This window comes from Osmerus mordax, chromosome 1 (genome assembly GCF_038355195.1).
Source record: "Osmerus mordax isolate fOsmMor3 chromosome 1, fOsmMor3.pri, whole genome shotgun sequence".
Lineage (NCBI taxonomy): Eukaryota > Metazoa > Chordata > Actinopteri > Osmeriformes > Osmeridae > Osmerus > Osmerus mordax.
Window position 1 is genome coordinate 22937495 of NC_090050.1, and position 27092 is coordinate 22964586.

A 27092-nucleotide genomic window follows, 5' to 3' on the forward strand; every position below is an offset into this window, starting at 1 on the left:
AAGATAAGTGTGCGCAAACCAAGAGAATGGACGACGCACTCTCAAACTTGCTGCGAGATTTACTGCACAGCTGGGTCATCACACACCGCAAAGCGCTTTCACACTGGTAAATATGTTATATACATGTGGCTCATGACATGAGGTTTGTCGACGGTTCATGTAACATAAGACCCTAAACAACTTATACTAGACTATATACATAGGCATCCTATGTACAAACATGCTGCAGGTTAAATATGTTTATCTTTAGCGCACTGTGTACAGCCTGGAGGAAGAAGGGCTATAGAAGGGCTCCTTTTTTTTGGTAATGTGGTTGAAATAGGCGCTGCTTGAGGGGTGCGGGGCTGGACGAGGGGGCGGGGGGGGGGGTCAGATGGTCCTGGTTTTGGGGTCCGGGGGCTCGTAAGGGGGAGCAGGTGCCCCCCAGGCAGGGGGCATGGCAGGGAAGGTGAAGACCCGTGAGGAGAGGGGGGAGAGCAGGCCAGGCCAGAGGGGCGTGGGAAGAAGCCCCTCAGGTTCCGGCCTCGCGCAGCCCGTAGCGAAGCCTGCTGAGGGGCCGCCCAACAGCGCTGACGGGTGCCTGTCAATCATGGGCCAGGAGAGGGGGAGCTGGGGGCCTGTACGGCCCCGAGCCGTGCTGGCTGGTGCCTGAGGAGAAAAAAGATTGAGCCGTCACGTGAGATATAAAAAACGTGGATTCCATTCCATTCCGCCCCCCCCCCCCCCCACACACACAAAAAAAAAAAAATAGACTTCACACACTTCTCATCCGTCAACACACAAACACACACTCGCACACACTCACGCTCCGTTGATGTATTTCTAAAACGGTTGTACTAACGGCGGGAACGCTCGCTAGACGGCTCCTGGTGGTGGCTGCCTCCTCGTCCCGGCGCTCCTGCCTGCGGAGGCCGAGGGAGCCGAGACGCGGACGCCGGCTGGCCGCCAGCACCTCCAGGGCCCAGTCGTCCACCAGGCGGTGGAGGTCCTCCGTCATGGACCCCCCTCTGGGGCCCAGGTAGGCGCCCGGGTAGGTGCCTGTCTTGTTGTTGCTGTTGTTGGCCTGGGCTTGTGCCAGTCCCCCTACTGGCCGGTGAGGAGGGGGGGTGGAGCTCGCTGCCTGCTGCTGCGGGGGCAGATTGGACGCACCGGGTCCTGCTCCAGAACCTAGGACACACACACACACCAGTAATAGGTAACTAAAACTCAAATTAAACTCAATTCCAAATATCTATTTATTCTCAATTAAATTATATTTCCAACCATGATCATGAGGTCAAACTTGCGAGATTTTTTGGTCAACACACTAAGAGATGCGTATTAGGCACGTGAGATACAGATTCAATTACAGTAAATACATTCTTCACTTACGACTGCCGCGCTCTTTGCCCAGGCAAAGCCTCTTCAGGGTTGTCCCTACGAGACAACAAACTGAATTAGTACCTCTCACATCAGAAAAAAGGGTCAAAACAGCGATGCAGCGTCAGAAGTGAACCACATAGCAAACAGAGGCAAATCAAAAAGACGTGCTGTCACTTTACACAGTCACAACGCAACTGCGAGGGGAGCAGAAGAGAAACCGAAGGAAAGCTGCAAAGGACTGAGAAAAAGACTGTGGGAGGATAAGACAGAGAGAGAGATGGGGAAAGGATGGGAGGCAGAGAGAGAGAGAGAGAGAGAGAGAGAGAGAGAGAGAGAGAGAGAGAGAGAGAGAGAGAGACAGACAGACAGACAGAGACAGACAGACAGACAGACATAGACAGACAGAGACAGACAGAGACAGAGAGAGAGAGAGAGAGAGAGAGAGAGAGAGAGAGAGAGAGAGAGAGAGACAGAGAGACAGAGAGACAGAGAGACAGAGAGACAGAGAGACAGAGAGAGACAGACAGAGACAGAGAGAGACAGAGAGACAGTGAGACAGAGACAGAGAGACAGAGAGAGACAAAGAGAGACAGAGAGAGAGTGAGTGAGTGAGTGAGAGTGAGTGAAGAGCTAACTGCTCCCAGCCCACACAGAACCACAGGGTGTTTTCAACAGAACGGACAGGTGTAGCATTGCATGTCAGTAGCTCAGACTCAGACAGGATGGTAGACGAGGACACACAAAGCTTCCAGAGCACATGACCGTGCACGCCATCATGCCAACACAGAACCAGACACGTAGCTGAGAGGGGAGAGGAGAGGGTGAGGTGGAGGAAGATAGATACAAGGAGGGGGTAACGGGAAGAACAAGAGATGAGATGCAGAATAGAGGTGGACATAAAAGAGGCGCGGGGATCCGACAGAGAAAGAGAGCGAAAATGAGAGAGGCCATGGAGGAAAGGAGGAGGTACAAACAGATGGAAAGAGACACAGGCCCACTGAGGAATCTAGCGCGCGGCTTGCTACTGGACTTATAGGTGACCCTCTCAGACGGGTGAGGGTAGGGAGGCCAGCCTGCGGGTGGCGGCAGAGAGGAAAGGAGAGAGAGAAGAAACACAACAACCAGGGTGAAGAAGAGCACATGAGTTTAGGAACCTACATGACTAGCCCTGTCAAAGACATTAACATGAATAGCCATGTCAAAAACATTAACATGACTAGCCATGTCAAAGATATTAACATGACTAGCCCTGTCAAAGATATTAACATGACTAGCCATGTCAAAAACATTAACATGACTAGCCCTGTCAAAGACATTAACATGACGCAGGCCAGCATAGGATGCCATATTTCTACTGTAAGAAAGAAGGCTTGGGGAAGTTCATTAAGGGACTTTGAACTGTTTTGTAAGATTTATTGTGAAGCCACCAAGCGGCTTTGATAGTAAAAGGTGTGTTTACCAACTATCCCTTCAAAGCCGACTCAACACTACCAAAACTGAAGAAACATCTCATCAACTTCAGTATAGAACATCATCTTTAACCAATCGTTGGCCTGAATGAACCTACAGGTCTGCATATCCTAAGTAACACACTAGCGACGAGTTCTCGTCTGTTGCATGCTGGGAATTGCAGTCCGCTTGAGGGGGTCACCTTGGACGGGAGGGCCGTGCGGACCAGTGCCCTCTCCCTGCAGCCCTGCGTAGATGTTGTCTGAGGAGAGGGAGCCCTTGAGGGAGCAGGGCTGCTGGGTCTGGACGGGCTGGGGGGTGGAGGGTGGAGGCTGGGGGGTGGAGGGTTGAGGGTGGCCCGAGACCGAGCCGCTGCCCTCCAGGACCGGTGCTCTGGCCGGGGAACCGTTCAAGCTCACTGTGGTGGCTTCGTCTGCACATGGACACACACAGAGATACCTCAGATTCCTAAACTCTTTTTAAGCACCAGAAATTTGGATTAGGATTAGCAAAAATGTGTTTGTGTTCTGTTCAGAGTCGCCCTCCTACTCACTGGTCTTGCTGGCATCGCTGCTCTTGGACTTGGCGTTCCTGAACTGCTGCACCAGAGGGCTGAGCAGCTTGCCTGCCTTCAACTTGTGCTTGCTGGGCCTCTTCCTCCTGCCTGTAGGGGGCGCTGTGTGTGACAGGCCAAGTCCTGGGGGAGGGGCTTTACCCAGGCGCTGGTACAGCAGCTCGACCTCGTCTCTCTGGTTGGCCTGCAGCTCTGAGATCTCTTTCAGGTGTCTGGGAGAGTTGACCAGGGATGAGAAGGGGATGGAAGGAGATTAGAGTTAGCAGAAACAGGATAAATACCAGAAATCTGGGGGCGTGGGTTTAATTGACAACGACCAATCCGCCAAAATCTATCCCACCCATATTCGAAAACAAACCTACGGCCCTGTGTAGATCTTTCCTACAGAGACATCTACGAACAGACAGGCCATCTTACTTCTCCCGGAGTCTCTGCAGTTCTCTCTTCATGTCCGAGTCTTCCACCTCCGAGTCGTTATCGCTGCTCACGCAGACCGAGCCCTGCACCCCCCCGGCCCGGCTCGGCGAATCAGAGCTCTGCACGCTGCTGCTCCGCCCCGAGCGCCGCAGGAAGGCCACCGCCCTCTTCATCAGGTCACTCCCCCTGCGCTCAGAGCGGGCGTGGCGGGAGGGCGTGGCCGGTGCCATCTTGGCGGGGCTGCTCTCCGCCCCCGAGTCGGAGGACAGGAAGCGTGCGTGTGCGTGCACGGTGACGTCCACGGGGACTGACCCGGAGGTCTGGGCCCGAGGCAGCGAGCCGCGCTTGGCCAGGGGAGGGGGCGTGTCCAGGTAGAAGTCGGGCGGGGCGGAGTAGCGGCTGTTTCGCTGGCGGAGGGTGACGTCATCCTCGGCGCTGACCACGGCGAAGCGGCCGATGGTGGTGCAGGAGGGCGTGGTCTCGACCTGGCCCGGGGTGTAGTCTGAGGCGTGGCCACCGGGGGGCGCGGGAGACGCAGCGACGGTCCAGCTCCTCGTTTTCAGCTCTCCTCTGCTGACCACGTCCACCTGGCCTGACACCACCTGGACAAACAGCACACACAGTGTTGATGTCTGATGCACCACTGAGTTTCATTACAGGGTTCAAATACATGAGTGGTGAACAGTGACTGGTTTTGGAACGTAAGGTCGAATTAGACATGTAAAATCTGACCTCACGTCAACATGAAAAATCTAATTAAGTCCTGAAACAGTTTCAAAAGCCTTTTTATTGTCTAAAACATTCAGTGTTGCAGTCACATTCACCTCCAGGGACAACAGGCTTGGCTTCATTTCATTTCAACTGCTGCGGAAACAGTTGCAAGTGTAATCATAATACTACCACAGTGACTCATGATTGATTCATGATTTAAAGTACCTTGAACCTTCCCCTGGTTCCTGTGCAGGACACAGAGTGGGGCACCACGTGTCTGGACATGGAAGCTGTGGGCAGACACGCACACAGACGTTACCATCACAGTCAGACTGGACATCTCAGGCCTGCGTGTTTGTACCCTGTCGTACGTACCACTCACGGCTGAATCACTGAGCGTGCTCAAACTGTCCATCCTTTCTGGGATCTGGGGCTGAGAGAGGGAAAGAGAGAGACAGACAGGACAGGATAAACAAGACAGACAGACTAAATTACTAGAATGAGGTGGATGGATGGATAGATGGATGGAGAGAAAGAGAGAGGCAGACATACAGGAATATAGACAGGCAGATAGACAAGCAGATAGACAGGCAGATAGACAGGCAGACATACAGGCAGATAGAAAGGCAGATAGACAGGCAGATAGACAGGCAGATAGACAGGCAGATAGACAGGTAGATAGACAGGCAGATAGACAGGCAGATAGACAGGCAGATAGACAGGCAGACATACAGACAGATAGACAGGCAGATAGATAGACAGGCAGATAGAAAGGCAGATAGACAGGCAGATAGATGGATAAACAGACAGATTCATGATGTATTTACCAGTTGTTCCCCTGTACGATAGCGTCCCTCCCCCATGGGTCCGGGGGTGCTGTTACCCGACCCCCCAGCAGCGCTCTCGGGCCCGGGGGGGGACTGGACGTACTCCGTCCCAGAGCCGGGGGTGTCAGCGGCACTGCCCGAGGGGTACATGGGGGCATACTCCTGGTACAGCAGGTTCCTCAGCTTCTCATCCAGGGTCTTTATGGTGCTGTCCACAAAGCTGCCCCGCCCCATCCTCCCCTCCCCGTCAGACTCCCCAGGCCCTGCCCCTGACTGCGAGGGGGCGGGGCTCTGGGGCAAGGAGGGCGCCTTGGCTCCGCCCACACTGGCGAAGGGCTGCTGGAGCACCACGGGGGTCTGCTGGGCACGGTCTCCTTGGGGATAGGAGGAAGGCGGGGCATCGCGGGGCACTGTGGTGTCCTGGGGGGGCAGGGGGGTGAAGGGGGACCCTGCCGGGGCACCGCCGCTCACGTCGAGGGAAAGGGGCATGACCAGCGGGCAGCAGGGCACGTCCTCCACCACGCTCGTCATCTCGGCCATGTGGCGGGCGGTGGGGGGGGGCGGGGGCAGGGCGGGCACGGGGGAGACGGCCCCCGGGCGCCCCCTGGGGGGTCCTCGGATGACAGGGAGCTCCGGAGGGAGTGGGGTTCTGACGGAGCTGTGGCTGGCTGTGACGGCTGCGTCCTGGGCTGGGCCGGGGCCGCCAGAGGCCCCTCTCTGGAGGCGGGGCGGGGGACAACGAGGCCAGGAAGAGGGGGTCTATGTTGGACATGATCGGGGGCTGCAGAGGCTATAGACGTCGTAGCCATAACCCCCGCTGCCCCCGGACACAGTCGATGAAGACTCGCCTCTTGACCTCTCACCTCCTATAGAAAAACGGACGGTGTGGAAATTAATAAGCTTGTTTGCAAAATAATTGACAGTTTTGTTTCAGGGTTTTTTTGATGGTAAACCGTGAATGCATCTTCCAGGCTGTTTGAAAGGCGAGATATCCCCTGTACGGTCTCTAGTTTAAGGGTACATTCATACTGTGTAACATTTAACGGTGTTGTTCACACATTTGCCACTAAGGGGCACTGTGTTGCCACTGGCCCATACTGGCCCCAGGTTCCCAGGGGGTTGTTAGAGATTATGCTGAAACAGAGACATTCCAGAAACTCAAGTCACCTTTGGTTGCTGCAGGACATGCAGCGCCACTGTCAGCAAGCTGGCCCGGGGCTGCACTCCCAGGGGACTGTGCGGTTGTAGTTCCGTCGGCCTGTGCTTTTGTAGTCCCGTCAGAGGTCTCCAGACTTAAAGTGGTGTTCTCCTCTACGGGACAGATGATGAACCACCTCTTCCCTGTGTGAAGGACTGAGAGGTGGAGGAGGTGGGGGAGGTGGGGGGAGGTGGAGGAGGTTGGGGAGGAGGTGGAGGAGGTGGGGGAGGAGGTGGGGGAGGAGGTGGGGGGAGGTGGGGGAGGAGGTGGGGGAGGTGGAGGAGGTGGGGGGAGGAGGTGGGGGAGGTGGAGGAGGTGGGGGAGGAGGTGGAGGAGGAGGTGGGGGAGGTGGGGGAGGAGGTGGGGGAGGAGGTGGGGGAGGTGGAGGAGGTGGAGGAGGTGGGGGAGGAGGTGGGGGAGGAGGTGGGGGAGGAGGTGGGGGAGGAGGTGGGGGGAGGTGGGGGAGGAGGTGGGGGAGGTGGAGGAGGTGGGGGAGGTGGAGGAGGTGGGGGAGGTGGGGGAGGTGGAGGAGGTGGGGGAGGTGGAGGAGGTGGGGGAGGTGGGGGAGGTGGAGGGAGGTGGGGGAGGTGGAGGAGGTGGAGGAGGTGGGGGAGGTGGGGGAGGTGGAGGAGGTGGAGGAGGTGGGGGAGGTGGGGGAGGTGGAGGAGGTGGGGGAGGTGGACACACAGCAGCATGTTGATTTGAAACTACAACTTGCACATCCATTTCATGAAACCTCCCACAAACACACACTCCTCCACTTGGACTAAAGAGTTATGGAGAGCAAACAGAGTGAAGACAGAGAGATAAAGACAGAGAGAGAGATGGAGAGAGAGATAGAGATATGGAGAGAGATGGAGAAAGAGAGAGACAGAGAAAGATGGAGAGAGATGGAGAGAGAGAGAGAGAGAGAGAGAGAGAGAGAGAGAGAGAGAGAGAGAGAGAGAGAGAGAGAGAGAGAGAGAGAGAGAGAGAGAGAGAGAGAGAGAGAGAGAGAGAGATGGATTACCATTCTGCTGGTAGACAGGCTGAGAGGATCCAGGTGTTAGACTCTACAGAAAGGTAGACAGACCAACAGTTACAGTCACCATGGGAACATTGTCTCAACTGTCATCTTCTAGCTGTGTCGTACTGTATATAGCCTGTCAACAAAGTATCGAGAGCTGATTGAAGTGTTCAGTTATGTGAATTTTATACAGGGGTTCAAGCTGTGTATTTTATGCATTTACCTGTGTATTTGGACCCCCTCCACCCTGCCCCCCTCACCTCTCTTCGTGACCCCCCAGAGATGTGCCCCAGCTGGGGACTGTCCCCCAGGGCTGAGCTCGTCTCCCCCTCCCCGTCCTCATTCAGCATGTCTTCAGCCTTGTCCACAATGTCCTTTAACTGGTCTATGAAGATCTCCTTCTCTATGTGGAGGATGAAGCCATTCTCCACCTGTGCAAGTGTTGCATGACACGGTGAAAACACAGCACACAGCTTGGAACCACATAACACATCATTGGCAACTGATCTTAGACACTTCACTGTGACATGGCTGAGCAGTTAGAGAATTGGGTTATTATTCAGAAGGTTGCCGGTTCGATTCACCCTAGCCGCCTACCCCTACTATCGCACTCGTGGTCGTGTGTTATTGCTGTGTTATTGCTGAATATCAGGATTCAGATGGCTGAGCGGTTAGGGAATCGGGCTATTACTCAGAAGGTTGCCGGTTCGATTCCTGGCAATGATAAATGACGTTGTGTCCCTGGGCAAGGCACTTCACCCTACTTGCCTCGGGGGGAATGTCCCTGTACTTACTGTAAGCTCTGGATAAGAGTGTCTGCTAAATGACTAAATGTAAATGTAATGTTTGTTAACCCTTGTGCTGTTCATAACGAACCATCGTTGTGTTTTCCCAATTTTACAAAAACAAATATGTAAGCGTTTATGTAAACAAATTGTATGCGGTAAATTTGTTGCAATACGACGGTGGGTCACAATGACTGATAACACAAGGGTTAACGACACGAAGGGTGTTGTGTTTAATGGACCAACTTACCATGTAGGTGGCGATCTCCTCAGGGGCGTCTCCGTCCAAGTCGAACTTGAAAGTCACCATTTTGTGGTTGTGGGTCTCCAGCTGACACTCCACCATCTTGTCCCCGGTGTTGCATACCTGTCACCCATGTGAAGAGAGAGGAACTTATTTAGAGTTGTGAACGTAGCTTTGAACAGAAAACCTTGGGAAATTAGCAAACTTAGAAAATACATAAAACACGTGTAGAGTGTTTTATCTAGAAACACACGTTTCGCATGTGCGTGAAACACACGTTTGTCTCTAGAAACACACGTGTGTTCTTCTCACCTCCTGAAGCTGAAGCTGATGTGTTCTGATTGTAGCTGAGTATTCTGATTGTAGCTGAGTGTTCTGATTGAAGCTGAGTGTTCTGATTACAGCTGAGTGTTCTGATTGTAGCTGAGTGTTCTGATTGTAGCTGAGTGTTCTGATTACAGCTGAGTGTTCTGATTGTAGCTGAGTGTTCTGATTGTAGCTGTGTAGTTGTGGAAAGGGGGGAAATCCCATGAATCGCCAGACTTACATTGAGCATGCTCAGTTTGGGCTTGCTGGCCTTCTCCTGGCGTGAGCGCGTGCGGGACGATTTGCGGTGATGTTTCCTGGGCTTCCCCTCGCCTTTCCCCGCACTCGCAAAACTGTCATACCCATCACTCGTCTCCTTCCCTGATGCCACGTCTGAGCTGAAACTAGGGGCAGGGAACAGGGGGGGGTCGAAGGTCATCAAACCAGCAGACAGATGGAGAATAGTAAGCTTTAACATCTAGACAGACACACAACACCTCCACCTGGGTTGTATGTTGGGTACATTTCTTCTACATTTCTTCTACATTTCTTCCCTCCAACCCCCACCACACCCTCTCCACAACCATACAGGGTCAGAGACTCAAAACATTTTAGAATCCAGATCTGTTATGAGTCTGTCAGATTGTGTGCTAATGGAAGCCAGAGGGTCAGTGTCAGGAAGGTTTCAGGCGAGGTCATGGAGGGTGCTGACCTGTCGTAGGCATAGCTGGGCAGGGCAGTGGGCCTGTCCTGAGGCAGCTCCTGGGGACAGAACAACAGACAGTCTCACACACACACGCTACGAGGAGGAGGGTTGTGCATTAAACTATTGCTGCATTGATACAAATACTGCGGTGGTCTGTGGAACCCTGTGGAACATGTTGGTGGTGAGGTGAGTGCGAATGGCGTGTGTGAGGTGGTTTGATAGTGTGTTTGAACGCTTGTTTGGGCGTCTTTACCTCGTGGCTCTGTTCTGGTTGAAAGGAGGAGGATGTATTTGCAGTCTCCAGGTTTAGCTGAGTCGTTGCCAGGCTGGCGCAGCCCAGCACCTGAGATGCTGTCTGGAAGCCAACGTTGTGCAGACCTGGGGCTGAGGCTGGGGCTGGGGCTGAAGCTGGGGCTGAGGGTGGGGCTGGGGCTGAGGCTGGGGCTGAAATTGGGTCTGACACTGGGATTGAAGCTGGGGCAGGGGCTGGGCCTGGCATTGGGGTTGGGACTAAAGATGGAATCGAGGCTGGCACTGAAGCTGGGGCTGTGGCTGAATCTGGGCCTCCAGTGGTTTTTGGGACTAATACTGGAGCTACAGCAGGAACGTGACCTGGAGCTGGGGCTGAGGTTGGAAATGAGGCTGGTGCTGAGGCTGGGGCTGTGCTTGAGGCTAAGGAGGCCGGGACTGGACTCTGAGTGACAGTCCGGTCTGCTGTGTTCGCTGGCTCCACGTCGGGCCTCCAGGATGAAGCCTGGACCACAGGGGGTGCAGAGTGGACCATGGCCAGAACCGGAGCTTCTCCTTGGGGCTCCAGTGGGGCACCAACCTGGGCCAGGACAAGACAACAACAGGTGTTACAGGACCCACTGCCCACTTCCACAGACACTACATGAAATCCACAATTAAATACAAAAAATGTAAATGAACATCGAACACACAACATAACATAGGTCAAATGAACAGTAACATAAACTCAATGGATAACTATCATGAGTCTTAATGTACAATGTGCTCTGTATTGCAGCAACATGCTGTATAAACTCTGAACACCCTTTGGGCAGGGTTTCCAAACAAAGCTTGAGCCTGGTCCACTGAAGAGCATGTCAATGCAGGCTTTCTTAGTCCCAGTCTAGGCTTGGTTTGTGGGCAGCCGGCCACGACAGCACAGGCATATGGGGCTGGTGCTTTAGCCATGAAGGTGACTGAATATTCACCTGGCGGACAGGTGTCTCTGCCAAGTCTGGCCCGGGAAGGGGACCGGGGTGAGCCTGGGGGGCCTGGGGGGGTGGGGAGGGACATGGGGTGGAGCTGGGGCATCCTAGCGGGGGTGGCCATAGCGAGGAGGGAGATAGACAGTGGGGTCTGAGGGGTGCCGGCGGAGAGCAGAGTGGAGATAGGGGTGTGTGGTAGAGGCGAGTGAGGGCGCAAAGGTAAGTAGGAGGGGTAGGGCAAAGGATGGGCCCTCCTGGGGTTTAGAGAGGGCGGGGCGGGGGGGTACGGGGAGGGGCTCAGTGCCTCCCGCTGGCATAACCGAGTACGATGAGAGGAACTAGGAGGAAAGAAAGGAGAAGGAAAAAATAAACAGAGACAAGACAGCTTCCACTTTTGTACCAGCGAGGATGTAGCTCACAGAAAAACCTGAGAGAAATGACTCAACCCACAGAACTGAGACATACAGTAGGATTTTTCACACACACAGTGAATGGAGAGGAGAACAGAGAAGCCTAGAACATAGAAGCCTAAAACAGAGTATACTAAAGCAGAGCAGAGTACAATAGAGTACAGTAGAGTATAATATCGTCCTCGTCAAGTACTCATCAATGATGCAGACATTTTTATTGTAACTTTTTTTCAACAAAAAAATTCCCAACCTTTCAAAGCTTTTGGGGGAAGGTTTGTTTTCCCAAAATATTTTTTAAACCTTGTGAAACTTTTTTTTCAAAACTTTTTTCCAAAAAACCTTTTCAACTTTTCGAAACTTTTTGTTCAAAATATTTTTCTTGTTGCATTCTGCCTTGCTCCATGGTAGCTTCGTAGACTAGTTTACAATTGTTGTGCATGATACCAGGAAACGATAAAAGGTGCGCACTGACAATAAACATTATTGATCATGCCACAAAATACTAAAGTTATGAGAAAAATAAATAGTGAATTAAGCACTAATAATATAAAAATCTACTTAAGTACAGTAACAAAGTATTTGTACTTCGTTACTTCCCCTCTCTGGTAGGGTGAGTGTGTGTGTGTTTTTCGCAGAGCGGCTGCTGTAGCTATTCCCTGGACACACACCTGTGTGTTTATCTGCAGTGGCTGTGGAGGGGGAGGGCCTCCAGAGCTGATTGACAGCTGGTAGATAAATCAGAGGACTGCTGAGACAGAGGCTGGCCGGCAGCAGGCAGGAACTGTCAGAGAAAAGAGAGAGAGAGAGAGAGAGAGAGAGGGAGAGAGAGAGAGAGAGAGAGAGAGAGAGAGAGAGAGAGAGAGAGAGAGAGAGGGAGAGAGAGAGACAGAGGGAGAGAGAGGGAGGGAGAGAGAGAGAGAGAGAGAGAGAGAGAGAGGGAGGGAGGGAGGGAGGGAGGGAGGGAGGGAGGGAGGGAGGGAGGGAGGGAGGGAGGGGGAGGAGGGAGAGGAGCAAGGGACATAAAGAGGCAGAGGGAGAGAGAGAGAGAGAGAGAGAGAGAGAGAGAGAGAGAGAGAGAGAGAGAGAGAGAGGAGAGAGACAGAGGGAGAGAGAGAGACAGAGGGAGAGAGACAGAGGGAGAGAGAGGGTAGGAGCGAGGGACATAAAGAGAGACAGAAGGAGAGGGGGGATGAGGGAGCGGACTGAGTAAGCAACATCGTTGAACATTCGGGATTTCTGTCTGTAGACAAACGTAATCTATTTCTCCTTTTCACCTTTGGACTCTCCTGCTGTCACAGGGGTTGGTTTATTTGGAAAACGGCATGGGTTTGTTTACGTGTGTGTGTGTGTGTGTCACATCACCACCCAGGACTAATGAACATACTGCACAGAGAACAACAAACAGTCGCTGTGTGAACAGCAGTCAGCAAACTGGTACCAGCAGTCAGGAGAATCTCAACAGTCACGCTTGAATTCCTCGACAGGCAGATCTCTTTGAAATGTCGTAAAATGTTTCATTTGATAAAATAAACGTTTAATTTCTCTCACGTCATTGCATAAAGAGAACACACACAAGTATACTTATATTTAGGGTCTTGTTAGAAGCAGGTGAGCTAAGAACCCTGGGTGGGTCTGTGTTTTGAGACGGTGTGTGTGTGTGTGTGTGGGGGGGGGGGTTTGGGAGGGGGGTGTTGGGAGGGGGGGGGGTGTTGGGGGGAGGGGGGGGTACCTGTGGCAGGAGGACAGTGGGGTGAAGATAGAGTTGGTACTGAGAGAACTAAACACACACAAGGAAGGGGGGGGGGGGGGGAGGGAGGAATAAACCGGATCATAACCTCATCAGTAACCGCTTCAATTCCAAACGGCCCCACAGTTCAAAACAGCCCACTGTACGTTAATGGGTTGAACACACTACCTCCAGATCAGTTGTGTGTGTGGCGGGAGCCGTGTCCGGGAAGCTGGCTCTGACATGGTGGGCACTAGGACCTGGAGTGGCAGGAGCTGAGGCTATCTGGGACCCGCTGCTGGACCTGCGTTGTACTGGGCTGGTAGACACACACCACACACAAATCCAGGAGATGTTTTCATCTTGAGATTCACTTTGACTCACGGTTTCATCACAATTGAAATTGAAACAACAAAAAAACAGAATAGAATGTAATAGAATAAAATAGACGAGAATAGAATCAAGGCTCCACATACACAATTCATGAAATGAAGAGAGCATGAGCCAGGACAACCACCATGGAAAATTAGGAGCATTACCATTCAGGGGAGGACACACAGAGGGAATGAGTCATTCTACTGTAAGCATGGTGATGACAATACTGCTGCTGTTGCTGAAAAACTGCAGGCAACACAGGACAGCGGGGTAGTCAAGCAAGCTGTTTCATCATCCATCCATCCTCCCTCCACTCTCCACCAGCCTTACAGGGCCTTGCTGTTCCAGGCCCTGCACAACACCCGCCCTATAACCCCTTCAATCACCTCTCCCACCAAAGCAATCAAGGGGATCCTCCACTGCGGAATTGAAACCGAGACAAACGAGCTGTTAATTGGAAAGAGAGGGGAAAGCTAAGCATGGGAGTTATCAGAGCCAGGAAGGACTGACCCCTACAGGTTGGCTGCTGATACTGCAGCCACTGGCCATGGCGAAGCCCCTACTGTTCGACCTACCGGCCGGCCCTCGCTGTCATGAGTCCGTACGAGAAGGGTCATTTCCTGGTACGGTGAATGGTTGGGGGGTGGGGCTGTGTGCTCAGCCAATGAGAAGGTGCGGTTTGACGGTCTGTGAGTGGGGCTAACGAGGGGGCTGATGGTAGGGCTGAGGGCGGGGCTCACGGCCGGGCTGTGGGCGGGGCAGAAGGGCAAGGTGAGGGAGCGGCTCCGCCCGCTGACGATGTGGTGGAGGCAGTGGTTCAGCAGGGTGAGGTCTCCGTCTTCACACACGGCCCTCGGCGACGCCAGCGGCGACAGGTGTCCGGGGGGCGGGGCCCCCGGGGAGGTGGATGAAGGGACGTGCGGCCTCGCTTTCATCGGGGAGGGCGGGGCCAACCGGTACGAGGGGGCGGGGCGGTCTTCTGGAGGGTGCTGCTGCTGCTGAGACAGCAGCTGGATGGCCGAATGCAGCTGATTGGCCGAGTCACAGTAGGACCACGGGTGGGGGTGATGATGACAGAGGTGATGAAGATGGCAGGAGAGGTGTGGAGGCAGTGCGGAGGGGTTGTGGGGGTGGTCGTGGGCTTTCTGCCCCAGGTCCAACACCTCGGGGGGGAGCCCTAGGTTCCGGTGGGGACCCAAAGAGGAGTGGGGGGCAGCTAGAGTCTTAGGGAGGGAGTTGGCCCTACAACGCAACATCTCAATTAGTGAGGTACTGCCACGTCTCATGCACATGTTGGCACCCAGACACATCCTGCTGTCTGGAAGGAGGGGGGCATCCTGCGAGGAAAAGGGCTCACTGGAGTGGCGCTGCTACGATGATACGACCCCGACAGAAAGGAAAACACACGTTTAGTTGGGGAAAAAAAACACAAAACTTTAAAAAGTCTTCATTCTATCATTCCCACGTGAATATGTAGTTTCTTGGGTGCTGTGCCATACAGAGCCAGTACATTTAAAACAAGAACAGGTGGGTTGAGGATGAGAAGAAGGGGTGCCTCTCAAGAGATCTGAGATGAGCGAAGTTGAAGCCAGTTTTTTGCATGTGAACTAACCTGTGGAGACTGGTAGGCCCCCTGGTGCAGCTGCGCGGTAGGTTGTTGATAGGCCCCCTGGTGCAGCTGCGCGGTAGGTTGTTGATAGGCCCCCTGGTGCAGCTGAGTGGCCTGTTGCTGGTAGGCTCCCTGGCGCAGGCACACTGTAGCTTGTGAATAGTCGTCTTGAGGGGGTTGTGCAGTGGGCTGCGGGTAGGCTCCCTGGTGCAGCTCAGGGTGGGGCTGTGCAGGGGGGCTGTAGACCATCTGGACCGTGGAGATGGGCTCTGGCAGGGACTGGTAGGGGGCGCTGTGCTGGCTGATCAAAGAATCCAGCAGCACCGTGGAATCTGCTCCACTGTCAGCTATAATAACAGGGGAGAGGAGGGAACACGTTTAATCTCCCCCGGATGGAGATGAAAGGAGGGAGAGAAAGATGATGGGATAGCAGGAGAAGAATGCAGAGGCGGGGGGGGTTAGAGAGCCTCATTTGAAATTCACAAGTAGGGAGATGACTCAGAGCTAGACTAACACACTGTTATTCACACTGCAGCGTTTATTTCGTGTGTGTGTGTGTGTGTGTGTGTGTGTGTGTGTGTGTGAAGGCACAAAAGGGTTGGTAGGTGTCAACATTCTACATAGTGTGTGTGTGTGTGTGTGTGTTTGTGTGTGTGTGTGTTTGTGTGTGTGTTTGTTTGTGTTTGTGTGTGTGTGTGTTTGTGTGTGTGGGTGTGTTTGTGTGTGTGTGTGTTTGTGTGTGTGTGTGTTTCTTACACGTGGCAGATGAGGCCTGGGCGGGCACAGGGCAGATCAAGGTGCACTGGTCGGCCTCCGGTTCCTCCGGCTCCACCAGGCCCAGAGGAGCAGCCTTGGGCAGGCCTGCCGTGGGAACCTGCAGCAGGTTCTGCTCGGTACTGGAGCTCTTCCCCGGGACTCTCCGCTCCCTCCTCCACTTGATGAGGGCCACACGGTCCCGTATGGACTTCCCTAGGATCTTCATATCGCTGTCCAGGAAGAATCCTGACTCCACCTAGCCAAGACAGGAGACAGGAAATGGACTGTTAGGTGTCAGGTGGCTGAGCGGTTAGGGAATCAGGCTAGTAATCTGAAGGTTGCCAGTTCGATTCCCGGCTGTGCCAAATGACGTTGTGTCCTTGGGCAAGGCACTTCACCCTACTTGGCTCGGCAGAATGTCCCTGTACTTACTGTAAGTCTCTCTGGATAAGAGCGTTGACTAAATGTAATGTAAATGTGTCTGGGGAGACAGGAAATAGACTGTTACGTGGATTAGGGTGAAAGGCCTTGGAGGTCTCTATAATTTTAATTATATTTGTATATATTTTACAAATACACTTAGTAAAATATATTCCTATATAGGAACATCTCCATATCTTTTCTTAATGTGTATAATGCTAAATAATTATAATCTGATACCACCACAGAGACATGCAAGGCAGCGCATCTATGACTGGATGTTTTTCAGGAGTAGGTGCTCTCATCTATACTCTTAAAACATCTCATCGAATGGTGGGTTTAAAATCAATTGGAATTGATCAGTAGTCATTTGAATGGTTGGAAAATGTCGGAATGTAAAACAATTCCCATTAAGCCAAGTCCAGCCGGGTTTTAAAACGTCAGTATTATTTATTGACGGGGCTTTTAAGTATGTGACAAAGCTCCGGCGTGCGTTAAGGGAAACTGACTGACTGACTATCGATCCCGTTCTTCGTGTTACTCATTGCACTAAACAACCACTTGCCATTTCCTGGGCCACGCCCTCCGGGGTCTCCTTCTCCAGGTCAAAGGTGAACTCGATGACTCCGCTGTCCTTGTACTTCCCCTTCAGCTTCTTGGGGTCCTCCACCCACAGCTTCAGGGCGATGCACGCCTTCTGCCCGTCGTCCTCCTCCGCCAGCTCCACCCTCACGCCCGTGTCCTCGGCGAAGAAGGCGTGGTTCAGGAGTTCCTTGATGGAGTACCTGGAGCAGGGTTGTGGGCGTACAGAGACAGACAGGAGAGGGAGGGGGACAAAGACAAAGGTGAGGTGGGGACACAAAACACGGGAAAGAGTCAAAAAAGCAGAGTGACTCGAGCACGCTGAAGCTTCACTGGAAGATAGATGAGGTGGATGGAATCTCTCTGAGATCGAAGGAGGTATTCTACCCAGTACACAGACAAAACATTCTGAGCCGTTGAACCAATACGGGGCGAAAACTGTATGTTAGTAAGTGTTTTTATCACAGCAACTTTGCCAGCCAGATGTGGGCAGAGGAGCTGAACTGAAAGATTAAATCACTTCTGAGGCGTCTTTTAAAGGCACTTCTTTACTATCTGAAAAGAATATATACCAGTGAAGATGTATTAACCATCGTGCTGCCTTCGGGTCACATGACCCAAAGGTTCATAACGAACCATCGTTGTGTTTACCCAATTTTACCCAATACAAAAACAAATAAAAATAATTTTCTTTTAACCTTTGCAATGTGGGGGGTCTGAGACAGCCTAGCTGTTAAAAGAAAATGCTTCACTTTGTCTTTGGTAAATCTGTCGCAATACGACGGTGGGTCACAATGACTGATGGGTCAGAATGACCCGAAGATAACACAAGGGTTAACCGTCTCAGACAGAGACATTGTCTGTTCCATTTACATTTAGTCATTTAGCAGACGCTCTTATCCAGAGCGACTTACAGTAAGTACAGGGACATTCCCCCCGAGGCAAGTAGGGTGAAGTGCCTTGCCCAAGGACACAACGTCATTTGACTCGGCCAGGGAATCGAACTGGCAACCTTCAGATTACTAGCCCGACTCCCTCACCGCTCAGCCACCTGACTCCCTAGAGTGTTCCACTCTCACCTCTCCTCCCGCCGGTTGCAGATACACTCCCCAATGATCTCCTTGATCTCTGGGTCGCTGACCTTCCCATAGCTGGCTGGTTTCACCCCCTGGAGGGGGAAGGGAGGCAAAGCAGATGAGGCGTCAAGGTATGGTCGCGCCAAAGGTGTGTCACACATTCCCCCACACAGACATAGACAGGGAAGGAGCACGAAGGGACAGTGACACACACACAGCCTGGGGCCTGAAGGGACAGTGACACACACACAGCCTGGGGCCTGAAGGGACAGTGACACACACACAGCCTGGGGCCTGAAGGGACAGTGACACACACACAGCCTGGGGCCTGAAGGGACAGTGACACACACACAGCCTGGGGCCTGAAGGGACTGCTGGAGTGTTTGGCACACGCCATTACATTTAGTCATTTAGCAGACGCTCTTATCCAGAGCGCCTTATAGTAAGTACAGGGACATTCCCCCCGAGGCAAGTAGGGTGAAGTGCCTTGCCCAAGGACACAGTGTCATTTTGAACAGCCAGGAATAGAACCGGCAACCTTCTGATTACTAGCCCGATTCCCTGACCGCTCAGCCACCTGACTCCCCTGGGCCATTAGCAACAAACGTTGTCTTGTTATCTGCTCCAGACGGATACAAACTGGCCGGTGTCTGTCCACACTTTATACAATCAACGACACTACAACTTACAAATTGTTACTGTAGCATTACCTTCTGGCAGTGTTAGACTGTACTTGTTTGTTTTATATAGAGGGTTTTGATGTTTTATGACGACTCTATAGATGGTGGTATTTCATAGTCAAATTTGGTGGTTTAGATGGTGTCATAAAAGCTCAAACCACAGTGGGTACCAATTGCTTTTTATTTGATGTCGCCCTTAGAAAGTAAACATAAATGAGGATAACAGCGTGAGTGAAACGATCACAGGTGGACTTACGCTGGTGACTTTGCGGTAGATCTGGGCGGCGTTCTGGCACTCGGAGTAGGGGTATTCTGAGGTGGCCATCTCCAACATGCACATCCCGAAGGCGTACACGTCCACAGCCTCGTCGTAGTGCTCCTCGTACATCTCCGGAGCCATGAACTCCGGGGTACCTGGGAAACGAAGTCCGAGAGATAGAGAGTGAGTTCATTCAAGGGCCTGAAGAGGAAATGAACAATGGAATGAAAAAAAAACAAATTTGGATTCTCTTTTTAAAAAGGCCTGTCAAGGGACTGGGGTTGCAAATGATCTTATTGGCTGGAAATTGCCTTTTATGCAACACATCTACACATATTGTTATGGTTGTGAATGTTTGTCAGAGACAATGCAGAACACATAATTACATGCATAATTATCACTAATACATAAATAAATGACCAGAGAGGAGTTCATTCTTATTTTAATATACAATCATTTAAACGTGGATTCAAACATACGCAAGCACACACATACACACAAGCAAATGCCCATGCATGTGCAAAGACCAGTCTATTCCACTGACAGGATCAATATGCTCAGAAACATATCCGTAGGGGCAACAACATAGTAAATCTGTTGCCATAATTCACAGTGCACAACGTCACTGAAAACTGACCTATACTGTAAATTATTTACAGTCAACACACTGACAAACCTTGGCAAGGGAAGGATAAGAAAACTCAACCAACCAATGACACTCTTGGCGAAGGAGGCTCTCTTGAGCGTGGCCAATCCCAGGTCTCCGATCTTGACGGAGCCGGTGGGGCCGGTGATGAAGATGTTGTCGCACTTGAGGTCTCGGTGGATGATGGGTGGTCCCCTGGTGTGCAGGAAGTGGAGACCTTTCAGGATCTGACGACACCAGCTCCTCAGAACCTTGGGCTTCATCACCTTGAAGCGCTTCAGGTACCTACAAGGTTAGAAGCAGTGTCTGTCATCATCACCATCCTTGTGGCACGTAAAGAAAATCTGTCTCTCTGTCCATAGGTTAGTGATTAAAGTGCATATAGTCAGCGCAGTACATAATCTAAAAAGTGCACAGTTCTAGCAGTATTACAGTGGTTAGTTCCAATAAGGAGCGGTCTGTATTTTACTGGACACGTGCAACAGGGGTTATATTTCCGTGACAGAACCGTTCCTCCTGTCCCGATGTTCCTTACGTTTTGAGTGTCCCTGAGGTCATGAGCTCGGTCACCAGGACGATACACTTCTTGCCTTTCACTGGCGACTCCCAGAAGTCGTAGAAACGCACAATGTTGGGGTGCTGGAGAGCTTTCAGCATCTCTGCCTCCTCCTTAAAGCGCTGCCTCTCCATTTTGGACAGCTTGCGCTCCTGATGACAGCAAGGACAGCGGTTGAAGGGTCAGCTGTTTGTAAATTTACACTTAAATAGCTCAAATTAGAAATGGTGATCCCAAACCTGGTGTAGAAAAACAGTTTAGAGTAGAACACAAACAGCATGCCAGACTGTGATTGAGGTTCTATGACCATGCAATATATTCTCAGGTTTAAATGCTCAGTTTTTCACTGTATGAAATGATTGACAGTGAGCTATACAGTCTGTCTTACACAGGGGGCCCTGTGTTGCACCTGAACACAAGCGTGGTATTTTGAGTCGACAAGGGCATAAGGGCAGGATTCGTTCTCTCAATAAAAGCTCTCAGGGCTTAACCTCAATCTGACACTCAAACAATGTGACAACGTCAGACATGAACGTATGGTTCTGACATCAGAAATGGACATCAGAACTGAAAGTCAGAAGACTTCAGCTGGGTTTTGTCGCAGTGAGCAGATACAGGTGTCTTTCCAACGGTGTTTGAGGACAAATTCCAAAGCTGCAGTATCTCACACTGGACAGACACTTTAAAGTCTTTGGACTCCGGCCTTGGGGTGATTGAGTTCACCCTGGATCGATGTTTTGGCCCTCATCGTTCCTTAACTGTTGTATAAATAGTAAAACAGCTGACAGTGACAATCCTCCCCTTTCCAAACCTGTCCAATCAATGTGAAGGGAGACCTCACACACTGTCCAACTGAATGACAACAGGAATCAGATAAATTGCTGACCTTCTATATCAACCCCTGACTCACCATGTCACCCCCTGACTCACTATGTCACCCCCTGATTCACTATGTCCCCCATGACTCATTAAGTCAGCTCTGACTCACTGTCACCCCCTGACTCACTATGTCACCCCGACTCACTATGTCACCCCCTGACTCACTACGTCAGCTCTGACTCACTATGTCACCCCCTGACTCACTACGTCAGCTCTGACTCACTATGTCACCCCCTGACTCACTAAATCAGGTCTGACTCACTATATCACCCCCTGACTCACCACGTCAGCTCTGACTCACTATGTCCCCCATGACTCAGTACATCAGCTCTGACTCACTATGTCACCCCCTGACTCACTACATCAGGTCTGACTCACTATATCACCCCCTGACTCACTACGTCAGCTCTGACTCACTATGTCCCCCATAACTCAGTACATCAGGTCTGACTCACTATGTCACCCCCTGACTCACTACGTCAGCTCTGACTCACTATGTCCCCCATGACTCACTACGTCAGCTCTGACTCACTATGTCACACCCTTACTCACTATGTCATCCCCTGACTCACTATGTCACCCCCTGACCTGCTAAGTCACCCCGTGACTCTCTATATTACTCTGGATCTTTTTCCAACACACCTGGCCTAACACATACAGAAATTCACTCAAATCACCAGTAAAACCTAATCACAGTGTCTATATTAATTTGTCTGCAGTCTGAATTACTATAAAGATGATGTGATGAGATGAGATGTGCGGTCTGGGATAGAATGGGATGCACATGAGAAATACCCACACCGTACACACACACACACACTCACACCCCCCCCCCCCCCCCATGTATTCTTCTGGGAAAAGGAAAGTGTGTGTATAGTATTACAGATCCATCCTGACAAAAACACACTGTGAGGTTCATGGGCAACCATGGATTATTCAATGATGCAGCAGAATCCTATTTCATCCATACAATCCTATTGTTACCTCCCAAACCTATCTCTTACATGACAGACATAATGGGCAGATGCTAACTCCTCTTCTGTTACTATACAACACACTGATCTTTCAGCATCCTATTCTACCGGGGTCATACGATGACAAAGGAATGGGTCTCAGGGTGTATAAGGTTTCCGGTTGAAGAAGGGTGTGGCACACACAGCATCTTGCTTTAGGAGAGGGCTTTGACAAATGAAATGGTAAATGTAACTGTTAGCATTTATGCTAATACCGGAAGGTTGCATCGTAGTCAAAAAAAATTGCAAAGCTCTGTCTTGACGGCATGAGTTGCAGGAAACACCAAGACGATCTCTTCCTCATTCTTGTCCTCAGATGAACCGCTCTCTCACCTGCCCCTGCTCTTTTCCTACCTCTCTCACTCACTCTCTCCCACCTCGCTCTCCCACTCCCCCCCCCCCCCCTCCCTCTGCAGAAGGGAACCTTGCGTCAGCGAGCTGAACTCTCCGGACAGATCTGCACCGTGACGACACAGGCGTGTTCTGTACTGTCAGCCTGGCAACCGCAGCCTGTCCACATGACTTGGAGACCTGTGGAGGAGAGCTGGATCCAGTCAGTGTAACTGTGTTTTCACTGAATCATGTTGCATCACCCTGCGCTCCTCTGAGACTGTCTCCAGTCCAGTCTGGGAGTCTGGGAGAGAACACAGGGGGATGGAAAACTCACTGAAACGGGGTAGAGGAGGAGATTTAGGACACATTCTGGAAATGATATTGTAGGGCAGATTGTTAATATATAAGCTGATGTCAAGTAGCCTGCCTGAATATAGCATCACACAAACACACACACTAATCACAGCTCCAGAAACCCAGTTTATCTGTGAGTGCACAGACACAAAGCACAGACGAAGAAGGGGAGTCTGTCTCATTGGAGGGAAAATCTGCTGAATCACCACTTCGTCTGTGCCACTGTATTCCCTACACAACCCCCCCCCCCCCCCCCCCCCCCCCCCCCCACACACACACACACACTCAAACTTCCCTTGGTCCAACTAAGACACATGTAGGTATGCTTACATTTCAAGAAGACCCCTTTAAGCTCCTTAAACCTTAAACACTGCAATGCTGTCTCATGCTCCTGTCAGGAGCAGACAGCCCAGGGGGACTGTTTCCATGGAGATGTAGGCATTTTACCAAGCTTCTACTTTCAATTGCATGAAACATATTTTATAGTTAGTTATTTTCAAATAATCTTATCTGCATTGCTATTGTTATTATTATTATACTAATACGATGTACTATATAACTATATCGAAAGACTTTGTCTGTAGCCTGTTAACAAACCAGGCTATACACCAGTCTGCATTTCACATGTACAGCATGGCAAGGACATTAATCGTAGATTACCATATTCAAACAGAGATTAGGGTATTCTCTAAGCCATGAGCGAGTAGTCTCTCTCTCACCTACATCTACCCTGACACCTAAATCCTCTCACAGCACCTTTAGTCCACACCCCAAAACGCTCTATGCAGCATTACAGAAGCTTCCCAATGACTGCACATGGACCTCGTCCAAAATCAGGTGTATCATATTTATATATATAATATTTTATATATAATAATGTTTTACTGTCAGTGTGCTGAATGTGATGGGTTATAGACCAGCTGTTTCATCAATGCTGGTGCCACATTTATGGGCCACAACGGCACCATCTTTCATGTGTTAAAGGGAAATAAATGTGCTTGGTTTATTAACAAACACAATCCATCTCTGTTGAAATGTGTTTTTAAGGGAAAGTGAATGTAAAAGTCACTGTAGACAGGAACACACACTGCTGCCCAGACAACATCTTCGCCTCCAGTGCCAACCTTTATCTTTGTGCCAACCTCGCCCAAGTACATCCCAGGTGTTAAAAAAGTCTACACAGGACACCACTGAATTAAACGACCCTTGCTGCAGTGAGGGGCGCGATTCAGTCGATGCTCTTACGGAGCTCTGCGATGCCTTCCCACCCCGGAATGGCTAACGTGAATGTAACTTCTGGAGAACTGGCATGATGGGTAGGGTTGGTTCAACACTAGCCCACGGAGGGGGGTCAGATGGCTGAGCGGTTAGGGAATCGGGCTATTAATCAGAAGGTTGCCGGTTCGATTCTGGTCGTGCGAAATGTTGTGCCCATGGGCAAGGCACTTCACCCTACTTGCCTCGGGGGGGAATGTCCCTGTACTTACTGTAATTCGCTCTGGATAAGAGCATCTGCTAAATGACTAAATATAAATGGAGGTGCTGTGGGAAGGGGGAAGTTGTCATCTTACAGGGCAAAGCAAGGAATAAACAGTCCCAGTACTCCTCTTTGAGACAACCTGCTCATGCAGCCCCTATTCCCACTTCCCCACCGCAAACAAGCTTGGGACTGTTGGCCCAACAAATGCTCAGGACCCACCAGCTGAGGACCCCACCTCCTTAGCCTCCACTTGCCTGTTGGTAAAGGACAAAGTCGTCCTTCAAAATGCCTGTCAATATAAACACACCAGTATCAGCCTTCCTAGTACAACACAGAGCAACAGACATTCACATTCAAGTGATCCTGCTGCTCTTCGGATGAGGAGTAGATTGGATTCTAAAATCGTATAAGACCAGCAGAGGACAGCTGGACTGTACATTAACGAACACATGTAGCTTACTGACGGTCAGGGGAGGAGAGGGAAAAAGTGGTTGGACATGATCCACATGTAATTTTAAGTGATGTGATGAAATAGTATCATATGAATCAAGCCCTAGGTTTGTGACTGCTTCTTGAAGTTGACCTTGATAGGTCCTGGCACATTTTACGGCCACTGAAATTGAACCCCACTGATGAAAACCAAAAAAAAGATTTCTGTGTCTGTCCTCAACTGAACTCAGGGTGATCTCGAGGGAATCTGGCTCCCAGCGTAGCTACAAGACAAGGAGATCCACAGAGTGTGGGTTCCAGGCTGTGAGCAGCATAAACCTGGCAACCCAATCATCACTAGTGTCTCGCATTCTAAACACATCACAGGAACAGAGGATTGTTCTAAACCTATCCCTTAAGGAATTTACTAATAAATGCATGAAACTAAAATATCCCAAACTGAAAAAGACCAAGTCTAGAGGCATAATGATAGATAGAATGATAACATTCTATTGAACAACAATAAATCCCAAACTGATTTGGATTATTTTAAATCTCGTGAGGTTTAAAGGGAACTGTAGTTTTCCAGTTTCTTACCTGAAGTTCACACCAGGCTACTTCAACCCAGGTGTCAGTGTCAAGGCCTTTATAAACCGTCTTGAAAGACCCTCTGCCGAGCTCAATGTCGAACTTCAGAAAGCGCCCCCCGGGTGAGGTGGACACAGCCTTTATCCCGGCATCCTCCTCGTTCTCATCGCTGCCCGCTTTACCGGTGATATCAGAGGCCGAAGCTGACTTCTGATCGGTCTCGCTCCTCTCTTTCTCCTCGTCCGCGTTCGCACTTTCCGTGGCACTGTCCTTTTGTTCCACATGACTCTCGGAGCTTGAGATCTGCTGTAAGCCCACGCGTGGACCGAGTGCCCTGGTTCGAGTTCGGTCCACGATGGTACGCAAGTGTATGCTGAACACTGGATTGCTGTTGACACATTCTGGTGAATCGAGGACTTGGTCATCTGTGTCAGAAAACCACAAATTTCGGCGAATGAACCTCTGGCGGACCATGCCCCGGTAATCCGAAGAGGGATAAGCGCTGGGGTCGCTTGCACCCCGCAGCGAAGCATTCTCAATGTTGTCCATATTCCGGTCTGCCCCATTCTCATAAATATGAATGTTCGTATTTCTGCCGGAGTCTAAATTGGGCACCGATGAGAATGTAGCTCCCTGCGCCGAATCGGAGTTAGTGTCGTCCCCTGAATCCATACCCAGTAAGCACTTACCGGTGACATTCAGAGACGACGTTCAACATGGTCCTTTCCCACCAGTGGGAGCGCGCTTAGCCTACCTGCAACACTCATATGCACTGACGCAGTTATCCAGCATGGGGATTGTTCAAAGACGGATCTTCCATTCATTATCTATAACATATTTCTGAATGAATGTCAAAATGACTGAAACAAATATTTACTCTGCCTCTTTCAATGCGCAATTCTAACCACCAAGGTTGAACTGGACTAAGGCAATTACAATGTCACTGCAGCTTAATCTCAAATCAGTTTCAAAGACTAGTCCATTGTATTTAATGTCAATCTAAAATTGACGTTGGCAATTTAGGAAGCTAAGCGTGGCTGCCTAGAGAATACGAACACACGGTTGTCGTTTCCGGATAGTTATTGCCTTCTCTAATCCTTCAACACTGATCAAGAATCTGTCAAATGCGCAGCTGTAATCCGATGTTAATTACAGTCGATCATCTCACCGGTTAGGTATCACCAAGCAATAGCCAGACACTTCTTTGTGATATTTCGACAAAAGAGATGGATTTAACTCTGCGAGGCATGACATCGCAGTATCGTCCTTTAACTAAGCAGGCCGTCAAAGGAGTGCACTTTCTCTGCTGAGCCCTGTCCGACAGATGAGCAGAGAAGGAGAAAGCGTTGATCAGATCAGTGCAGCGCAGTTTTTGTACGTGCCCTATGCATCTCGACATCCGCGGAAGACAGGCTACTTGAGCGTTGTCTTTCTCAAATTTAACTTATTCCAGAAATGAAAAAAGTGATGGTCCATTTTAAGGTACATAACCACGCCCCTAGCAACAACACGTATCCAATAAATGCATACGTTTTTAGGCGGTACCCTCAGCCTCCGTGACACGGGTTGTTATGGACCATTCAAGGCCCGCCCATAATCCCCGTGACGCTCCGGCTCCTGTAAATGGTAGGGGATGATTTTGACTGTTAACGATACAATGAGCTTCTACTGCATCATGTAACGTACTCCACCATGCAACACTCAGGAATTAATCTAGCACATCAAAATGCCACAGAAGTCATGGCCTAAGTGCGGTCTGTAAGTCAACGTTCTTGTTGGCTTAACTAGGCTATATCCACCAAATTCGTAACTAATGTTAACTATATAAAATAAAAATTATGTTCGTGAGCACAGGAGAAATAATGATAAAACAAATTAACAAACATTTTGTTGGTAAACTATACCGACGCGTGCCACTCTTTAAGAAAACCTACGCCCTTAACTACATTATCAGGTTAATAGCCTATAATGTCAGTAGGCATTATCAACATATATTATTAACAGAGTTGAGAGCAGGATATATGCACGTGTGGGTCCACTATATGGCACACAGACTGCATTATTCTATATGTACACGTGGTGGCGTCATACATCAATAAAATATGTAGCCAGTGACCGATTC

At 50.6% G+C, this 27092-nt stretch overlaps 1 protein-coding gene across 1 annotated transcript; it reads right to left on the reverse strand.

The window, feature by feature from the left end:
- Positions 1 to 369: 369 nt before the first annotated feature.
- Positions 370 to 25642, reverse strand: LOC136941877 (serine/threonine-protein kinase WNK2-like). The gene is given in 31 exon segments (XM_067234558.1): positions 370 to 648; positions 842 to 1167; positions 1372 to 1416; positions 2337 to 2435; positions 3014 to 3235; positions 3341 to 3597; positions 3803 to 4404; positions 4739 to 4803; positions 4889 to 4946; positions 5341 to 5954; positions 5995 to 6123; positions 6126 to 6198; positions 6518 to 6693; positions 7548 to 7590; positions 7805 to 7975; positions 8580 to 8696; positions 9121 to 9283; positions 9592 to 9641; positions 9839 to 10029; positions 10198 to 10414; positions 10803 to 10865; positions 13886 to 14647; positions 14923 to 15033; positions 15067 to 15266; positions 15676 to 15931; positions 16661 to 16880; positions 17757 to 17845; positions 18690 to 18847; positions 19403 to 19623; positions 19874 to 20046; positions 24980 to 25642. Coding segments are annotated over 31 exon segments (6813 nt in total).
- Between the last annotated feature and the right edge of the window lie 1450 nt (positions 25643 to 27092).